This window comes from Ambystoma mexicanum, chromosome 8 (genome assembly GCF_040938575.1).
Source record: "Ambystoma mexicanum isolate Mex_15411 chromosome 8, UKY_AmexF1_1, whole genome shotgun sequence".
NCBI classification, from domain to species: domain Eukaryota; kingdom Metazoa; phylum Chordata; class Amphibia; order Caudata; family Ambystomatidae; genus Ambystoma; species Ambystoma mexicanum.
The window spans coordinates 751,263,748-751,284,519 of NC_090929.1; the positions used below are offsets into that span (position 1 = coordinate 751,263,748).

At 45.1% G+C, this 20,772-nt stretch overlaps 1 protein-coding gene across 2 annotated transcripts in view; it reads right to left on the bottom strand.

Moving 5' to 3' along the window:
• ANXA7 (annexin A7) overlaps positions 1–20,772 on the bottom strand; it is an 835,753-nt gene that overhangs the window by 764,438 nt on the left and 50,543 nt on the right. For both annotated transcript variants that reach the window (XR_011268601.1, XM_069610574.1), the window contains exon 2: positions 13,601–13,655. Coding sequence is in view for 1 of the 2 variants with exons in the window: in XM_069610574.1 (XP_069466675.1) it covers positions 13,601–13,654 (54 nt within the window). In the remaining variant the exon portion in view is untranslated. The remainder of the gene's footprint in view (positions 1–13,600; positions 13,656–20,772) is intronic.

A 20,772-nucleotide genomic window follows, 5' to 3' on the forward strand; every position in this document is an offset into this window, starting at 1 on the left:
TCCTCTGCCATTGTAACGCAAATGTCAGTCCGCTTTGGGGAACTCAGCGGACTCAGAATCAACTGGGGGAAATCAGTCCTCTTTCCGGTGAAGGGTGGGGAACAGGCAATCCCCCAGGACTGCCCGTACCGGGTGGAACGACAGGGGTTTCGTTACCTGGGAATATGGATATCCGGGGATTTAACAAGCTATATAAGGAACAATCTCCGACCAATCACAGACCGATTTATTATTGATGTCCGGCACTGGAAACTCCTCCCCCTGACACTTATGGGAAGAGCGGCACTTTTTAAAATGATGACCCTTCCTAGATTCCTCTATGTCCTTCAAAATGCCCCACTTAAAGTCCCCGACTCGGAGTTCCACCAAGTGGAGACACTTCTCAGAGACCTCATATGGGGGGGAGGCCAGTCACGAATTGCGTTAACTACACTCCAAAGATCTATTTGGGAGGGAGGAATAGGAGTTCCCCGCCTTCAAACGTATTACTGGGCATCACAACTGGTGGTGGTTAATGACCTTCTCCACGGGGACCGAGACCTGCCCCATATACGGGCTGAGATAGCCACTATGCGCAACACTAACCCGCTGCTTCTCCTCTATCAGCCCCTCTCGAGAACCTCTCCGCCCACAACCACTACGCATATGATCACAGTCTGGAGACAGGCACACCGATTCATTGGGTGGGAAAATAAAGCTACTAGAGCACAACCCCTCTGGCGGAACAACAACCTAGCTGAGACCCAGAAGTTGGAGCCGTGGCCTAGGTGGGTGAACACGGGGATTGCCAGGATTGGGGATATGCTTACACAGGAGTGTTTGGCCTCATTTGATGACCTACAATTGCGATTCCAGATTCCGAATACGGAACATTACCATTACATTCGCCTCGCCCATGCTTTGAGACCCTACCTGACAGCAGATACACAGTTGCCGGACTATACCCCCATAGAGCGTAACATCCTTCCGGCGCATATCCCTACCAAATGCACTTCCATCCTTTACAATGCTATATCCTCCTTTGCTACCCCCGAATTGAATGAACTAAAGGCAAAGTGGGAAGTAGATGTGGGGGTGATAGATCCTGAGGATTGGATACAAGTCCTTATGCATCCCCGGGAAATCGCCATTTCCTCTAGGCTTCGACTAGTGCAGTTGAAAATACTACACCGGGTTTATTACCCTAGGACACGTCTATATGGCTGGAAACGGGCTTCTAACCCAAACTGTTTGCGGTGTGGGGATGGGGAGGGGACCTTTATTCACATTTTGTGGCTGTGTCCCCAGATACAAACTTTTTGGAACGCATGCTGTAGGGAACTCTCCCGAGTTCTGACTCGCACCATACCACTGGACCCAAGGGCTTTGCTTCTGGGCGTGCCCGATGAGATAGAAGCTAATAAGTGGGAAAGATTGCTCCTACACACGGCGATGGGGCTGATTAAGCGCAATATAGCGCAGAAATGGGGTGCCCCTGACTCCCCAACGCTGGAACAATGGAAATTGGATATGGACATATGCGCTATGATGGAGCGTAGGATTTACTCAGCGCGAGGCTGTCCCAACAAAGCGTCGAAAATATGGGACAGGTGGGAGGAGGGTGTGGCCTGAGTGTCCCATGTACAGGCGGGGGAATGTGCACTGGGTGTTTTGTGCTTGTACCATACTATACATTATTGCATGTGATGAGATGATCGCTCAACTGTTGATGTTCTGGGTACCTTTTCTGATTGTGAACGACTATGACAGTCTGGAGTTGTTTTTGTTTGCTTGTTGCTTTGTTATTATGACCACTGTATTATGTTAATAACAATAAAATACTTTATTAAAAAAAAAAGAAGAGGACCGATTAAGCAGAGGCCAGAAGTTGGAGCGGAGTACCGAGGACATGTTGGAGACAATGGAACAGAGTGCAAGTAAGGTATTGCGTTTACGCGAGAGTGGCACCAAGCATATGAGAGAGTGGCTGGTGTGGGAGTGAGTTCTAGACAGATGGCAGGATATGAACTATAGAATGAAATAGTGAGTGGAAGTGAAAGAACGGAATTGAGGGTAGAAGAGACTGGAGACCGGTATAAATAGGGAAAGTGGGAGCAAGGGAGAGAACATCTGAGGAACACATAGGGAGAGGCAGGGAGAGTAGGGTGAGGCAGGACAGGGAGAAAGGGTGAGTAGGAGGAAGGAGAGGCTGGAGAGCGAGAGAAAACTGGGAGTGCAGAAGGTGGCAGAAGAGAAAAGGAGTAGAGGAGAGAGGAGAGCGGAGAAAGGGAGAGGAGTAGGGACACGAGAAAACGAACAAATGTGTGCAAGGGAGAGAGAATGTACAACTTAACCATCATTTTCTTGGAGAACATCAGATCAGGTTGAAATGAATAATTCACAGAGGTGAGATAAAGAAGGCTGTGGCGTTAGGTCCTCATTCCTACTCCAGACTAGAAATAGACGGTTGGGATTATCTTTCACCAGACCCGTCTTTCAACCGCCTGAAGAGTAAGCAAACCTGAGTCGGGGTGGAGGGAGCAGACAGGAGGTTGAGAAGTAGACCGGGGACTGCCGTACTGCAATCCAGTCTTTTACCATACATTCACAAACCTACCTAATCAAGGTGTGGAATTCTTGAGGCCATTTGACATTTATGAAACAGTGTGCCCTAATTTGCTGCTGGACATTTTACAATGTATTCTGCACCTTGAACAGTATCAATGGCATTGCTACACTTGACAAATAAACCGAGCAAGGAGTGCCTTACGCTGTGTATCGCTACACAAAAGGAAGTAAGGAAAGGGTCAGTGGTCTTGCACATACAGTGCTATATTTAGTGGCGGCAGTTAATCACTTAGAATGTGGACGGCCAAACAATTGCAGAATTGTCCCTGCTACACGAAAGAGCCTGCAAATTCAGGCAATGGCTCTGCTCCGAGTATGTTCTACTCCACTAAAGAGCCAGAAAAGGAGAGGACCAACTGGCTTGCATGCCCTTAGAGTTCTACCACTGTATACTGGCTGCTAGACCTCAGAATAGTCCAAATAAAGTTTTTTTTTTCTTTTTTACTCGTAGCCCAAAAGTGCCCCCCGGTGGGATCTTTGCCACACTTAATAGCAACATGCATCACTCCCCACACACAACACTTATCCATGTTTGACTTTTTTCTTCTCTTTTGTGCTTTATTCAGCAAATTTGCCCTCACCATAAACAATTCATTACATCAACTTTCAGAAAATATTAAGTGACATCTGGGGCAATATTTCACACATTAAAACAATATTCGAATTCTAAAAACTCATACAACTTGCATGAAGAGGATTTAAAAAGATCAATACAAGCAAACTCAATTCATGTGCATGGCCAAATAATTCCTGCATGAATAGGCTCGATATATAAATCTTGCCACAAAATATTCATCATTTGCAATTTCAGTCGACTATCATAAAATAACAGCTTCCACAGCATGAGTGACATGGGCTTTCCTAAACCAAGGCAATGAATACTAACTTCTCAAATCTCTATAGCTCTCGCAGAATAACAAAATGTGCACAACTGAATCTGAGCCCCGAGTCACAAAGAGGACACACATCTGAAGTACGTCCTTTCCAGCCACTGGTGAATTTCACAGTCTTGAGGGTACCAATTCTAAACTCCAGAAATAAAACATGTGTAGGCCGGAGTTATTAGATATATTGTTCTGCTGTCTGTTCGGTTTTCAAGTGCAAGTAATCCAATCCTAGCTTTAGATTTAGACAGGAGCTTACAAGATATTATTCATGGTTAGCCTGCCTAATGGCCGATTTCACCTCTAGTCCGGCTAGATAGATAACTCAGGATTCTGCCAGATGCCACTTAAATCCATGTCCACTCAGCTGGTGTCTTGCATGTTTGACGCATGGCAATGTGCATCCTCCTGGGTGGCCGAGTACACTGGTTATTGCCTCCCGGTATCTTTCAAGCTCCGGAGACATCCAAAGCCTGATGCAGTAAAATACTGGTTTCCATACTATCTGTGAGGCGATCAGCTCAAGTCTGCACTTCATTAACAAAGGGGCATTGGGAACATTTCTTGGGAGTCGCAGTAACATTTTAAGAAATGTGTTCTCCACAATGTGTGACAATTACTGTAGTTCGGCTCCATAAAGGGCAATCGAGGCAGACTATCTTGTAAATCTTCATTGCTGGGGATCCAGCTCTTTCTCCATGGTCAAGAAAAAACGTTCTAAGGCCACCACCTATTCTTTCCAAGATTACCCCTGATTTTCCCCAACTGTGCGGACTATACCGCAGTATCAGTGAATCTTACACCCAAGTTATCCTAATAGGTTACTTGCTCGAGAGTAGTCTCATCTACTTCCATTTGACATGCACAGGATTTGGATTTCTTCGGCCTGAATACCATTATTTTGGTCTCTTTCTCATTTAACGTCAAACCCAATTGAGAGCATTTGGTGGTGAAGCACTCCAACCAGAGCCTGATCCCCATAGGTGGTGTTAACAGCAACACGGCATCATCGTCAAAGAAGAGCGCTGGAATGATGTTGGTGCCAAGTCTTGGGGTATCAAGCCTGCCACCACTCATTCATCAGCTCCAGTATTACCTAATTGGTATAAAGGCAGAACAGGAGCAGGGCAAGCACACATCCTTTCTGCACGCCCCTGTCCACCCTAGACTCTGATCTCACCTGCAAGGCCCCACCTCACCACCTCTATTACTTATAAAAGTTGTCGAATTACTGTTACCGACAGGCACCCCCTGTTTTGAGATTACACCTGCCATAACTGCTCTTTGGGGAGACAATCAAAAGCAGCCTGGAGGTCCACATACTGCATAGACCAGCATCCTCGGTGCTGTGTATTTTTGTAAAAACAAGGGACAAACGAAAACATTGGCCAATCGTGCTTGTCCCCGGTTTAAAACAAACGTGAAGGTGAGATTAATAAATTCACCCAATCCTGCAACTACATTAAAACCACTTTCGCAAACAATTTTTCCAGTGGCATGAAATAGGCCTTTAGTTGCAGGGTTTTCCCCTGCCACCTTCCTTGCAAGTTGGTACTATTTCAGCTGTTTGCCAAGAATTAGGAACTTGGTTTAATTTAACTGCTCAAACAATTTCAATAAAATTGGTGCCCAGATTTCGGATTCCTCCATCAAGTCTTCCGGAATCCTATCAGGACCTGGGGCTTCCTCACTCTTAGAATTTACAATTGCACTCTTTACCTCTGCTAGGTTAATATCCATCAGCGGTTGATTACGTGTAATCCTCTCTGGAACCTCAATGGTTACAAATGCATTAACCAAACATTCCTTTTACAGCCGACGGAAGTGGTTAAGCCAATCCTCTGGAGGGGATCGGACAATGGAACCCAGTGTCATGTGTTCCCTTTTTATCAGAGGCCAGGGGTCAAACTGTCTTGGTGTCTCTCCTAGTTGCCGCCTCTAGGAGATCCACGCACTTGGCTTTATGGTATCCCTCCTTTTTCTCCCAGATTGTATTCTTGTAGTAGTTCTACATTAACTTAACTCCTCCCTATTCAGTTTACCTTCTATTGCAAGGCAGTTGGTTAAAACTCTCTTAACCGCCCTGCACTCAAACCAATTAGGCTTTAGAAACCAATTTTATTTTGAAATGTCTTGCCGGTCTAGTGAGAAAAGGGCAAAGACCCGTAAAGAGATGGCCAAACTGGACCAGGACCTCCCCCCATCGTCGGTGACCGAGGCCACTGGAGTGCAAAGAAAACACAGTGGAACTGCAGAGGAGAAGTATGGAAGGCGGAAGACCGGAGAAGGTCCCGCCGAGTCAGAGAAGCCGCCCAAGCTCCCGGGAGACCCGCAAACAACTGGAGAGTGAAGGCCAAGACCCTGTGGGTACTAGGGGGCTAATCCCACCAGAAGGGGCATGAGGCCCAGAGCAAAGCACAGATGAAGTCTTTACCGGGGAAGAGTAACCACGTGAAGGGGGATATTTATTTTAATTTATAAAGCGCATGAACACTGGCCCAGAGGCATAGAAGCACTAGACAAGACAAGCAACAAGAAGGGAGGCATCAGATAGGGTGAAGTGAGGTGGCGAAGTGAGGCGTACAGAGAGGAGATATCTGGAATATCAGTTAAACAGGACAGTTTTTAGTCTTTTCTTGAAGAGCAAATGAGGGATAGGATCTCGGGTGAAGTGGGAGGGAATTCCAGATCCGTGGTCCAGCATGTGCATAAGATCTCTGACCCACTTACGAGAGTCTGGCTCTAGGTACCTCCAGCATCCCGGTGTTAGATCGGAGTTCTGCAGGCCGGCAGCCGAGAGATGTAAATGGCCTAGTATTTCAGATCATGCCCAAAGAGGCATTTTTGTGTTATGCACAGCATACTGAAGGTGATTCTGCTGCCGACGGGAAGCCAATGTAAAGCCCGCCTAGCCGCAGTGGCATGGTCTGTACTGTGAAGACCCTCAACAATGCGTACCACAATGTTTTGTATAACACGTAGGCGAGCAAGGTCGTGTTTCGAGATACCAAGCAATAGGCTAGAGCAATAGTCCAATTTGACACCTATTATTGCCCGCACAATTACTGGAGGAGAGAAAGGGGCACATCTGGGCAAGCAGTTTCAAATGGTAGCAAGAAATAGACGGAAGTCAACTTTTCCCTGCATGGTCAATTCATGGTCCAGAGTGACGGAGGGTTTTGACCTCACGTTGAGTAGGGATGCTACAACCATCAATTTTGAGGAATGTTTACTATAAGCTAAGTTTACATAGCTATGTTGCTGTACCCAGAACCATATGTTCCGTTTTAGAACTGTTAATAGCAAGTTAGTCAGCTTGCATCCAGGTCTTAAAATGTTAATTGGTGGAGCCCAGGATGGTGGAATCCTTGATATAGTCCCCTATAAGGGGGGAGAAGACACTTTAGTGTCATCTGCGTAGTTAGCAAATATAATGGTAACACTGTCCAGATGTACACACAACGGGAGAATAAAGATGTTGAAGAGAGTTGGTGAAATGCATGAGCACCATACATTCTTCAGCCTGGGCATCCTTGAAGAAAACCCATGCTCTGCGTTTGGCCAGGAAAGATTGTACACAGTCATCTGCTGCTATTGAACAATGTGCTGAAGTTCGTAATCTCTCTGCCAGCAGGGTACGATACACAAGGTTGAACGCGGCAGACAGATACAGCAACACAAGAATGGAAGTATGACCTTGGAGTGTGTTGGTCTTTAACTCAAGCAGCCAATCCCTTCCAGTTTTTGGAACTCACTGCTGAAGGTCTACTTTCAGTCAAAGATGGAGCCAAGAGGCGCCTTCCCCATCCCAGTTTCTACAGAGGGGCTTCAAGAGGACACAATCACCCCCCCCCACACCATCAAGCCCCACCTGTTGTCCAGATTCTCCTTGATGCCACACCGTGGTACAATGTCCTTTCATCGCCAGGCATTTCTACAGCTGCAATTCAACGAGAACGTTAATCTAATTTTGGAGAATTGGGAGGGGGGGGCAGATAAGGGTTGGGTGCGGTCATGTATAATTAAAAATAGGTGGGGGTTGGCTGGGGTGCCACCCCAAAAAAAAGAAAAAAAAAAAGTGACCTCATTTCATACACGTTTAAATTGCAGGCGTAGACATGCCTGGCGATGAAAGGACATAAACCACACCACATGGACATTGCTCTTCCCACCGGGGTTCTGTTCTGGTCTCGCCCCCATTCCTGCTCTTGCTGGCTAATCCTTTCTATTCCTTTCTGCCTTCTAGACACCCAAGAAACACCCCATGATGCCATCCTGCCATCTCCCATTTCTTCCCCCCACCAACTCCTGATGTCATTTCCTCCTCTTGTCTCCAGACCCCTCTGCTCTTTCTGGTCTCTCTCCCATCTCCTCCCAAGGTCCCCTTACTGAAGCACCAACTGCCTTCTAACCGTCACAGCAACCTCATACACCAAATACCCACACATTCCCTTCCTGGGACAGGCTTTTTAGATCTATCAGGTCTTCCCCGTGGGCTGATCCATTAAGGACATTTGTGCAGGCCCTATAGTGCTGCCTTGCAATTTGTTACTGTGGAATTGCTTTCCCCTCTGCAGGAGTAGCATTTGTCTTTGTATGAAATCTAATTGGTGACTGGGCAGCAGGTTTAAGAATTCAGCAGTCATCTTCAATTTTTTTAAATATATATTTTATTGGTATATAGTTTCACAAATACTTTTGCCAACTCCTTTTAAAAGTTATGTTCATCTAACACTCCACAAGTAAAAAAACAGACATACAATTCAGTTCCTATACCTTTGACAAGATATACTCTTGTTGGTTCTAGGGAAGGCCACCAGTAATTCATATACCTCCATCACTTCATTATAATTTCTTAAGAAAAAAAATCATTAAACATTTCTGCAATACATTTTATCAAAGCAAATGTTCACTTAAACTCTTCTCCCTCCCATAGGAGGTTACACCAAGCCTCTTCACTTACTGACGACACCTTCTGCTTGTGATCAGCAAATGCTTCGAACTTAGGCTGCGAAGGGCCCACATGATACGATAGTTTATTTTTATAGCGCCTATACACAATGAGTTTCAAAGCGCTTCACAGCAAGGGAGGGGAACAAGGGAAATTTTAAGGACATTCTTACAGGCCATGAACAGTAAGGATGTGAAATTAACTATCGTACTCAGCCTGACGACAAGAGCCAAGACATAGATAAGGAAGGGAGGGAGGCGGAGAGTGGGACGGAAATGGAAACAGATGGGCGACTACCATACTAGGCCTGACGACATTTACGGTAGAGCCAGAAAAAAAACAAAAAGGTGAGGAGAGGGGGCAGAAAGGGAGGTGAGGAACAAAATAAGCGACTATTGTACTAGGCCTGATGCGATCTCAGATAGTGCTGGGGAGGGGGCGGGAGGAAAAAAAACAAGTAGGGGGGGGAGGGGGAACAGACAAGGTTTCTATCATACTAGGTCCAGGGACAATTCTGATAGAGTAAGTGCATAGAAGAAAGTAAGGGGGGGTGAGGCGATAGGAAAAGGGAGAAAGGGAGGAGAAGAGAACAGTAGGCAGTGCCAAAAAGAGTGAAGAAGCAAGAGGGGAGAGCGAATACAATTGCAGAAGTCAGTAGTAACACATAATGTTGCAAGCCAGGATACAAGATGATAGGAACAGCATGATTCAGGGCCACTATGAGTACAAGATGTAAAGGAAGTTCAGCATGAGAGTTCAGAAAGGGTGACACACCGTGAATCAATGAAGTCCATAAAAGTCAAATCCAGAATGTATCAGGACAGACTCCTGCAGAAGTAGGTTGGAGGGGGAGGGTGGAGGGGATCAGGATAGAAAAATCAAGCAAAACAGGCAACACCTGTGTGCGCGAAGGTGGGGCACACGGAACATTGCAGGGGGGCTGGCCTGTGGGGACAGAGGGAGTAAAACATGTTTACCTGTGGTCTGAGCAGGTGTTCGGGCCCTGGGTCCTCCTGGTCCCAACAGGAATTGCCCTTTTGTCTGCCCTTCACATTGGACGCCCAGGCGAGAGACGCCCTTAATTTAAGAGTGGGAAGGAAGAGGCAGGGCTTAGGCCAGGTGACCTAGATCCACTTGCACCCGCTCCCCATCTGCAAAGGAAAAGAGGCTGGAGGGCTCCTTAAGTATGGAAAAAACGGCAACTAGGAAGGCACCAGGTGGGCGGGGCTTATAGTTAGAGGTTTCAATATTCCTTTTTCATTACCGCACAATCTACAACTTCCATCCGTAAACATTTTAGGGTTCCTGACAGAAGAACCTCCTGTGTGTGGCACAAATTGATCGGAATCTCAGAAACTGATCTCTGTAGTAGGTACCAGGGAATTTTTTTAGGTAAAAAGGTAACTCATTGACCGCTTTAACCTCTGTATTTAGAAGGTTTAGTAAGCTGCCTGCATGCTTTTTTGACATCGTTTCAATCCAGTCTTGAGCCCTTACATTTTTGGACTGACGTGGGTTATTAGGGTGAATTCTGAGGTGGTCAGATGTTCCAACATCTTCCTACACCTTTCAACCTATATTTCTATGTTGGTATAATGTATTGGTTTAATGTCGTTCAGTTTTAAAATTGTTCGGGGCCTTCATTCATAATCAGTTTACGGAATAAGGCCAACGAGTTCCAAGCCACTATTGCGTAAACTGAAAGAAGCCCCAGTTCATGTCTTATAGCTGCAGTTCAAAGGCAATTTGGGAGTCTTAATATGTTCCTCCAGAAAAATCCCTCCAGCACAGCCCATGTTTCCCACGGCGAGCATACCGTGGTTTTAACTCCATAAGAGTGGCTAGGGACAACTTTTGTTTATATAACATTAAGAGTGGTCTCAGTGGAACATTTCCAAAAGAACCACACTCCCTGGGGAGGTTACATTTTTAACATTCATTTTTAATTGTTATTCGTGGGCCATTAGTCATGCTTAAATTGAGCTTCACTCCTAGGTATCCAATAGATTCTACCAATGGTATAGGGTCCACACGATTACCCTTTTTGTATATTTGTACCAATATCATCTTTTTCCATTTCACAATCTCTGTGAATAAGACTTAACTAAACTCTGCCCATTCTTCTGAGGCCAGCTTTAGTATGTAGTTTCGTCAGTCCTTCAAGACCTGGGGTTCACGAATTACTGGCTTTTTTAATGTATAGCATCAGGTCATCTCTGTCCAACTTGATATCCCATTCTTGTGGGTCAAGACCCTCCGACATTCCAGTTTGTACATTATTACCTCCCCACAATAGTTCGAAGTGACATACCCATGCGTCCTCAGAAAGCATATTACTTATTATAGCTTGTTGCAATCTATTCCTACTATTTAAAATCTGCCATACTCTTCTGGAATCTGTTACTTGGCAATGTAATCATCATTTCCGTGTCATGTTGGTACACATGTTTTTTACACTAAAATATTTAAGCTGCATTGGCAGAAATCGTAGCTTTCGAATGACCGCCCTAAGGTGGTTTTGTTTTAGCTGCAACCTTGCTGTCACAGTTAGGTTTGTTCTTAAAGTGAGTTCCTCCCCCTCCCCCCCCCCGCCCCACTTCTTTGGTTACCCAGAAATCCATCAGCGTGGGTGTATAATCCATGCATAGGATTTCTTTCTCTCCGACACTCTGACGTTGCACCTTGAGTAGCCTTACGTCTGACTTGCTCATGCGTAATCTATTCCCTCCATTCTCTACTTCTGGTCTGAATTCCCACTTGTCTTGTGATCTTTCAAACAGGAATAAGTCATGATCTCTATTAGCCCTCTGTACGGTGATTTCTAGTTGGTTGACCATTTTAATTACGTTGTAGTAGTCAAGGGTAGACTGGGTCACCCCTATGCCAGGTATAGGGCACTCCTAGAGTTTAAGCATAAGAAATCTACCTTCTTCCGTGTTCTGGGTCCACGTAGCTCCCCTTCCTTTTCAACCCCTTTCATTTCTTCTCCATTATATCCTCCCCGCTTTTATCCTTTTACTTGTGCATTCAACATGCATTCAATATTCAGGTCTCCACATAGGACAATCAGGGGCAACTCTAATAGCTTGCTTGTCAGAGACATTTATAGAGTCCACGAACACGTATGTGTCCCCACTCACCGGGCTCAAATAAACATTCAAGACTATCAGTATGTAAACCACACTATCCTTTCCATTCATCAAGTCTCTTGTTAAGAAACTGCAAATAAGGTAAGGGGTCAGAACAAGACCAAAATAATAGTATTCAGGCGGAAGAAATTAAAATCCTGTGCATGTCAAATGGAAGTAGATGGGTTGACCCATTATGACGACTTGGGTGTAAGATTCACCGATACTGCAGCATGGTCGGAACAGTTGGGGAAAATTAGAGGTAATTTTGGAAAGAATCAGTGGTGGCCTTAAAGAGTTTGACCATGGAGAAAGAGCTGTATCCCCGGCAATTAAGATTTACAAGATCCAGTGTGCCTCTCTTTATGGAGCAGAACTGCAGTAATTGTCTCAAATTGGTTATTGTGGAGAACAAATCTTAAAATGTTACTTTGACTCCCAAGAAGTTTTCCCAATGCCCCTTTGTTAATGGAGTGCGGCCTTGAGCTGATCCCCTCACAGATAGTATTGAAACCAGTATTTTACTGGATCAGGCTTAGCACGTCTACGGAGCTTGGAAGATACCGGGTGGGAATAACCAGTGTACTCAGCCACCCAGGAGGGTGCACATTGCCATGGGTGAAACATGCAAGACACCAGCTGAGTGGACTTGATTTAAATGACATCTGGAAGAATCCAGAGAATCTATCTAGCCGGACTAAAGAAGAGGTGAAATCGGCCATTAGGCAGGCTAACCATGAATAATATCTTGAAAGATCCTGTCTAAATCTAAAACTAGGATTAGATTACTTGCACTTGAAAACCGAACAGGGAGCAGAATAATATCTAGATCTAATAACAGTGACTGGCAGAGCAAACGCTGATAAGGAGAAGAGGCACCTGAACGTGGTTGAGATGGAAATCACAGCCCGAGAAAAAGGGAGCAACGGCAGAGCTGCCGCCGACCCGAGAGCACCGAGCGCTGCAGGAGCCTCTAGGCTGAGCACTGCCACTTGGAAAACGAGATCCACACAAACAGTTACACAGGCGAACAGAGGTGCTAGAGGACCAGGAGGAACCAGGGAACTACAGAGTGCGAGATCAGAGGGTCTGGGTGCCTGGAAATAAGAGGGAAAGAAACCATTGCATGCTTGGCAGGAGAGCAAGTGAAGCAGGCCAGAAACAACATTGCGAGTCTGGGACCCGCACCCATTTGAGAGTCATAGAATAAGAGGGTTTGGGACCCCGAAAGAGACAGACAAGAAGAAACTATATGCTTGGCAGGAGAGTATGTCACGCTGGTGTGATACACCACTGCGAGTCTGGGACTCGTACCCATATCCATATGAAGCTCTAAGGATAAAGGGAACCTCAGTCAAGTACGTACGGTGTCTGGTGCCCAATGAAAAAAAAAGGAAGAAATGAAGAGCGAAAATCCATTATAATTTCTTAGGGTTTGTTTGGCAGGAGAGTTAACCAGGCATCATCCCTCTGTGGACAAAGATTAAGGCGTTCACGGGCAAGCAGGAAACTTTTGTTGTGTACCTTTGAGGAAAGCTTGCAAAATACAGGAAACCAATAAGGAGGAAACTAGCTCTGAAACTTGTCAAACAGAACAAGAAGGAATCCAGGGGAAAGGAGCCAATCCCCAATCATTGGATTTTTACTGTAAGATAAAATTTTGACAACCCGAGGTATTGAGAACTTTCCGCTGGCGAGAAAAGTCTTTATCCCTTTAGTTCTGAATAAGGCATCCTTGCACATTAGATTTAAGCTAGTGTTGAAGGTTTTTGGACACAGTGACTGACTATTTGTACAACATCCCGATGTTTTCATTAGATTTCTTAGACAGTGAAGCCCCTCTACGCTTTAGGGACAGGTCTTCCCCCGTCCCCCACCCCCCAACCCCTTTATTGGTTGATAAATGTTTATAAACAAAATTATGCCACCTTTGTATCCAAGCCTTACTTCTGCACCCTTAAAAAAAAATTAAAAAAAAAAAGGTAAACAAACCATGTCAAAAAGGGAACACTAAGAAACATTGTACTTACTGCATATCCCGGATAGGCAGAATAGCCTGAAGGGGGGTATCCTGGATAAGACATTCTGTAAAACAAAAACACCAACTGTTACTTATTGCTTCATCTCTAAAACATGTCCTTTAATTGCAACTGCACAGCGGAAAGACACATTCCAAAATCTAAGCAGTATCAGATTAACCATGCTTTGAAAGAGTGCCCAATACTCATTAACGTGCATTTTTGCACAAGTGCAGCCATTTTTTGTGGAAATGGCTTTCAAAATTAGAAGCACAAAACAGAATTTCTAAAACCTCTAAAGCAGATCCATCACATGCATTTAATGAACAGACTGGAATCAAAACTAACCAACATCAGTTGTAGCAGGTACTTTGTATTATTTAAATAGATGCAATTATTTATTGCCCTCTTATCTTCCTTGGCGCTGAGGCGTTTTATTGTGAATGAGAACACAGATTATGTTGCAACTGTAGCTAACCATCTTCAGATGTTTAGCGAGCAACTTAAAATCAGGCTGGACAAACATCTAATACAGAAGAACACTAAAAAGCAAGAAACCATTGACCACATTGTTAACTGCTGAGCTGACCGATTGGAAGCTGGAATGCAGTCAAAACTACTGGCCACGAGAGAAACTGTTTCAGCAACTGGCCTGAAGTTTTCCTTCGAGGGTCAAGGCTAGGCAAGGTAATGCCGATCCTACGAGAAAGCCACTGTGCCTGGTTGGATGCTTGAAATCGACTAGGCAACTGTCCATCTGGAAAGACAGATCTTAGGAAGCAAAAGGCAGTAGGGGGAAAAAAAAAAACATTCAAGTAAGGAAGACTTTGATTTTCCGAACAGATATTTTCAGGCGAAGGCAATAGCACATGGGAATAATCCAGAAAGAACCCATTAAAATACCAAGCTTCTGAGCAGTCGACAAAAACCCAGAAAGGAGGAAGGCCCAGAAAACAGAAGCAGAAAAAAGGAAGTATTGTGGAAGGTAGAAGCCTCAGGTAAAGAGAAGTAAAGACTCAAGGGGGAAAGAACAAGGCCAGGCACACGGAAAACAAGTATTGCAGGTCTGGAAAAGGCTGGCATGGTGCACATGTTCTGGTCGTGCCCGGTTATTGAGCGATTCTGGGGTGAAGTAGCACAGAAACTGGCAGTGAAAGGGGATATGATTATTATAGACACTGTCTGGGCCCGCTTGCTGTGGGGGATCCCCAGATCGCGGAAACGAAAGCATGTTAGTAAATTGAAAGACCTAGCATACGTGCTTGCAAAAAGGAGGATTGCTATGGGATGGAAGACAGGTCATAGACCACGGGTGGAGATTTGGTGGAAAGTGTTGCAGAAATGGGCAGAAGCAGAAACCATGAAGCAGAAACCATGGTATGGCAAGAGGCGAGCAATGTAGGGGGAGACGAGGCGGCGGGAACCCTGATGGCCTGGAAATCATTAATATCAGAGTTGTTTGGATCAATACAAGATCCGACAGAACCTACGGAACGGGAGACCCCGCCATGTGGTGCGGGAACAGAGTGAGGGGAGATATAGGCTTGTGATGGGGGTGGGAAAAGAGGAGCAGTGACCGAAATTAAGCAATGTACAAGTGCACTGTTGATATATGCACTGCATGTTTGGTTTGTATTGTTTTTGTTTGAATAAATCAAAATGTATTTAAAAAAAAATTGCAGGTCTGGGACCCATTGCAAGAGAACTTCTGCTCCTATAAAAAAACTTGACAAGAAAAAATAACCCAACTATGTCATGTGTATATACTCAGCATCCTGTGAGTTGTTGGCAGCTGTTGGGGAGAATTCTCCAGAATGGCTAATTTCCCTTACCTACCGAGTCCCTCAGCAGCTTTTCTGGATTTCTAGAATTTATTTTTTCACCTGGTAAGAGTGTGAGCCTTTTTTCCCACTCTTACATTTGTTTTGCTGTGTGTGTTTAACTTTTGTGTTCATAGACTGTGGAGCCTCACCTACTCCATAGGCGGCATCTTTTTACTGTGTGTTACACAGCACCTTTAGTGCAGTGACATAGGGTTGTCTTTTTCAGACTTCCCACGTTAAACTCCATTTTCTGGGACGGACTACTGTCTCCCAGAACATGTAAAGTTGCCATTGACTTTATTAGTCTTTTTAAATTCACAGACCCAGTACAACCTAAGAGTTCTGAAAGGGTAAATAGTTAGCGCTTTTGTCTGTTTCTCAAGGAACATTATTTCGTTGCCCTTTTTTTAAGATTTGGCTGGTGGCAGTGGTATCTACCCTATTTTTCCTACCGCGGTTTATTTAAATAGCCTTGGTACTGTTTTAGGCTAAGTTAGTAGCCTCGAACTTAAATCCACTGGACCCCCAATTACTTTTATTTAGTTCCGGCTGGGTTTATTCGCCATTTCTTTTTGTAAAGGTCTCGTGTTTTACGCTGCGTGCCAAACCAGGTTTGGTTCCTTTGTTCGTCGTCCTTAGGCGTCTGAATGTCTGAGGGTAACAGGATGTGAGGGAGGGGTTTGAGACTCCCTGCACAGGGTCTCCTTGCCCATGTCGCACTGTGTGTGATTGTGTGTGATTGTGTGTGATTGGCTGTGGTGACTGTCCCGCCGGGACAACCACCCTGCTGTGTGATCAACAGCCAGGCTGTGTGAATGGGGGGAAAACTGCATAAAAAGCAGGTCTCTGGGACTCAGAAGTTAGAGTTGCCACTGGATCGAGAGAACCAAAGAGAAGCTGACAGAAGGACCTCTACCATGACAACCTCCCAGTGAAGCCCTGCTGCGGGTCCGAATCTCCAAACTTCGACAGGGAAGATCTGCAAGGAATCTACTCCCCTTGAGCTGGAGGGACCAACCTTTTCACCAAACTGCAAGCCAGGCCTCCCTCTGGTCTAATTTGCTGTGCACAGCTACAGTGAACCGGATAGCCAGGAGAACCGGGCCCTGCTTGGGTTTTAAGGAGCACACCATTTATATGTTGCTTTGCTCTGCTGCCGTTTCTTCCCTGGGAAGTGCAGACCCTCCAGCCTTCCTACTTCTTGTCAGTCCAACAGTCGCTTCAGGGACCGTAAGCCTGTAGGACCTGCCAGGAACGTCTGCCTCAGCTACAGCCTTCTTCATTTAAGGTACTGTTCAAACCTGGTCTTTGGTTCCGTCTGACCGCGGTCAAAGTGTTTGAAATCTTTCGCCAATCCGAGGGCTTGTCCTTCTCTATTCTTTAAAGTAACTTTTCGTCCGACCAACTTCGTTCTGAACTCTTGGCAAAGACTTAACCGCAAAATACCCTGAACTGTATGATCCTCTGCAAAGACTTTGGTCCATTGACTTTGGCCCAGGCCTCTTGATTGGATTTCCTCACTGTAGTTACTTTTTCTAGATTGCCCTGCTTACTTGTTGGTGCTGATCAACTTTTGTCTAACCTGGTCTTTCCACCCCCCTTTTAAATTGCTGGAGTGCCATTTTGCTCAGACTTCATTTTGAGCTCAACTTGTCCCGAATCTATTAGGTGGTGTGTAGTATATTAAGAGTGATTTTTTTCCTACTGCTTTACTTTGGTGAATTGTTTTACAACTCGTGTAAATAAATGTATATTCTTTTACTCAGAAACCTTGAGTCAGTGTTTGTTTGAACCATAGTAATTGCTGTCCTTTGTTTAACTATTGATACTGCTCACTTTACTCTTGAGATAAGTCTGGCTGTGCAGCCATCGCTACCACTTACTGCTTGTACCAAAGGTGAATTTGTACTGTCACTTGTAGTCTTAATTGTGTGTTGTGTTCCCAAAGGGTACCTCATATGATTCTGCCTTACAGCAGCCATGATGGAATAGTCTGCCGAGTCTCCAACAAGCATACAGCCCTATCTGCCACGTGAAACGGTCAGTATGCCCTCTTGGTAAACCTCATGGACCGGGAGTCCATAGGCGATGTAGATGGAAACAATCAGAACATGTATGTTACAAGCTTGTTCCCAAGATCTTTCACAGGATCTGTTCCAGTGGTTCAGGTACTGTGGTCATCCTCTTCGAAATCGTGAACATATCTTTCACCTCATATTTCAGAGTCATCTAAAAGGTCCCACAAGAGAAAACGGGCATGGTTGCCATCTCCTGAAGCATCTAGGTGCACATTCATTCAATAATTTGATGAATCTCGTAAGATCATCACTGAAACCATGGGCTTACTCATGTGGCATGGGTAAGTCAGCCGCTAACTGATCCTGCCCCGTGGGGTGGCATTATGTGACAGCATCACATGGGAGGGGACTCCTATCAGGGGGAATTGACAACCCAAGATTCCCCCCATCATTCCTAAAGCAATGATGGCATATTGTAAAATACCAATCAGTGTAACTGCTACGCAATCCAAAATAATTATCAAAATTCCAAAGTATCCAGAGTTACGAAGGATCAGCAATGCCATTAACCAGAATATGCGTTCTAGTGGTTATAGACCACAACACCTGAGCAGAACATTTAAACCCAGGAATTAGTTGCACCTGGGTTTAAATGTTGCACCCAAAAGGTGGAATTAGAGGAAGCTGCCTCAACGATGTAAGGGCTCAGCAGATCAGGTTGCACAGGATGGGAGCCATGGTGACAGAATGCTTCAAGGCTTGGAAGGCATGCTCAGTCTCAGACCAGTGTAAATGAGTGTTACCGTTTAATAGTTCGGTAAGGGGTAAAGCAAGGGCTGAAACTGAGGGATAAACCTTCGATAAAAATGAGCCAGCACCAGAAAATGTTGCACTTTTTTCATGGATGTGGAAATGGCCAATTTAGGATTCAACCCCTCCAGGAATCCTTTGAGATGCCTTGTTGAGAGGGCTGAAAGCAGAGGTATAGAACTGAAGGCAGGCCGAATTCACATTTATCAGGTTTTACCAACAGGTGTGCTCATAATAGTGGTAAAACCTCATTGACTTATTTTGTATGACTTTTGGAGTATCCTCAAGGTATACAAACCTTGTGTAGCGTACCAGATCTGCAAAAGGGTCCATTAACCGTTGAAATACTGCCTGTAAAGGCATGTAAAGCGCAATCTCCCACTCATTCCTCGGACACATTCTTCTCAAATGATAGGCAGCTCTATAATCCAACTTAGTGAAGATCATAGCTCCCTGGGCAGCAGTTGGAGATCAGCAGGATGGGATACTCCTTCACTATAATCATATTTAGGTCTAGGTAGTCTAAACAAGGGTGGACTCCACTCTCACAGGGTGGCGTTCTCTGCTTTGTGTCTGTACTTTGGGCATCAGGTTCTGTACCACAGCCACTAGCTCCTGCACCTGATCCATCTCTAAGGCAAGTCGTTGGCATCCTAATCTTTCAGCAAGTGGCCTTACCTTTTCCATCTAGGGTCACGAAGCAAAGCAAGGAGAGGTTAGGCCCATCCTTCCAGGAAACCACAATGACTGGTTGGATGGTTGAAATCCACCAGTGTCCAGAAAGACTAGGATCTTAGGGAGGAAAAAGTGGTAACTGAATACACCGCCCACTGTAGTAAGGAAGACTATTTTCTGAACAAGTAAGATCCAGACGAAGATGGTAGTAGTTAGGAATAATCCAGAAAGACCCCAGTAAAATACCAGTCTGCGGGGCAGGTTACAGAAGCACAGAAAAGGAGACCGGGAAACCGCAGTAAAAGAAAGGATAGATTGAAGAGAGTCCCAGGCAGGGTGAAGAAAGAGGAGTCCCTGGGAGAAAAAAATAAAGTGCAAGGAAAACAGGAATCGCAGCTCGGGAACCCCACGGCGAGTTGTAGGGGAGCATCCGCACCATGAACTCAGTGGTGGGCTGCAGTTTTGTTCAGGAACCTCTGGAAGACAAGGACTCAACTAAATGGGATGAACACGGATGTCCTCAGCGCGCCCCGTACATCATTGGCGGCCATGATGGAATAGATCGCCGACTCTCCAACAGGTGTACAGTCCACATCTGCCAGGCCCCGACTGATACTTTACCTCACCAGTCATACAGAAAAGTAATTCAGAAACCAAGAGGAACTACTATTAAGACCAGTTGAGGCGCTCCCTCTGGAGCCAGAAAACGAATAGGGCAGCTGAAGAGCTGTCCATCTCTCAAGACACTAAAATTAGATCATCCTAAACTGAGAATATCGAACTTTTTCATTCAAATTAAAATACAGCAAACCTCACAATGTCAACACAGATTCACCTGGACCAATGGGGAGACTTACCTAATCACTAAGTTTGAACCACTCAGTCAACAATCATACAGTCAGGTTCAATGGGGAGACTTACCTAATCACTAACTAAGTTTGAACCACTCAGTCAACAATCATACAGTCAGGTTCACTTGTAGATTGCTGGCTGCCTAAAATATTTTAGGAAGTAGCAGTCATAGGGTCATTAACCAGCCAACCATCCTGTAGCCAACGCCATAGTTCCTAAAGCCTTTAACGCCACTTACGTTACAACATTGCTGAAGAAACCGCTGACAGATGCAGATTTGTATAACAAAGGCCATTATTGAACCGGTCCAACCTCACAAAACATTTGGAATGAAATACTCGTAGCCAAAAATGTTTGCACATGGGAAACAATATCAAAGTTGCAAGCTACTCGCCAGGCATAAAGTCACTTACTACCTCAATTCTTTGCATGCTCAAAGTACACAGTTTCTTACTCACTGTGAGGCATTTATTACTCGCCATTGGCTAGTGCATATTTCAAACCCTGCTTTGTAAATCTCAATCTTGTAGTTAAGCAGACTCTGGCAGCGCTCCATCGAATGCACTACAGAGAATCTGTTAACAGCGCTGTTGGACAATTTAAGAAGGGAGGCAGGCAGATGAGACTACTGTTTCTGCTGGACCGCTGCTGGTTTTGGCAAAGGGGACCTCAGGACAATGCTCACCGAAATCAGCAATAGGGAAGGTCTTACACAGACTGAAATCCATCATTGGTCAACTGCATATAGTGGCGCTGCCACCTTATGAATTTAAACTGTAAAGTATCTGCCGACAGGGCTCATCATTGTCCCTTCATGCTGTGTAGACCATTACAGAGGTTTGACAAGCATGCACCAAATTAATCAATGGATGGGTCACAACTACATCAAATTAAACCAGACAAAAATGGAACTGTGGAAGGGGGAGGGCAAGATGGCGTAGTAAACGTGCACTCCTCTCCGACACACTCCGGGCCCAGCTCCAAATTGTGCATGTGTGAAGTCACA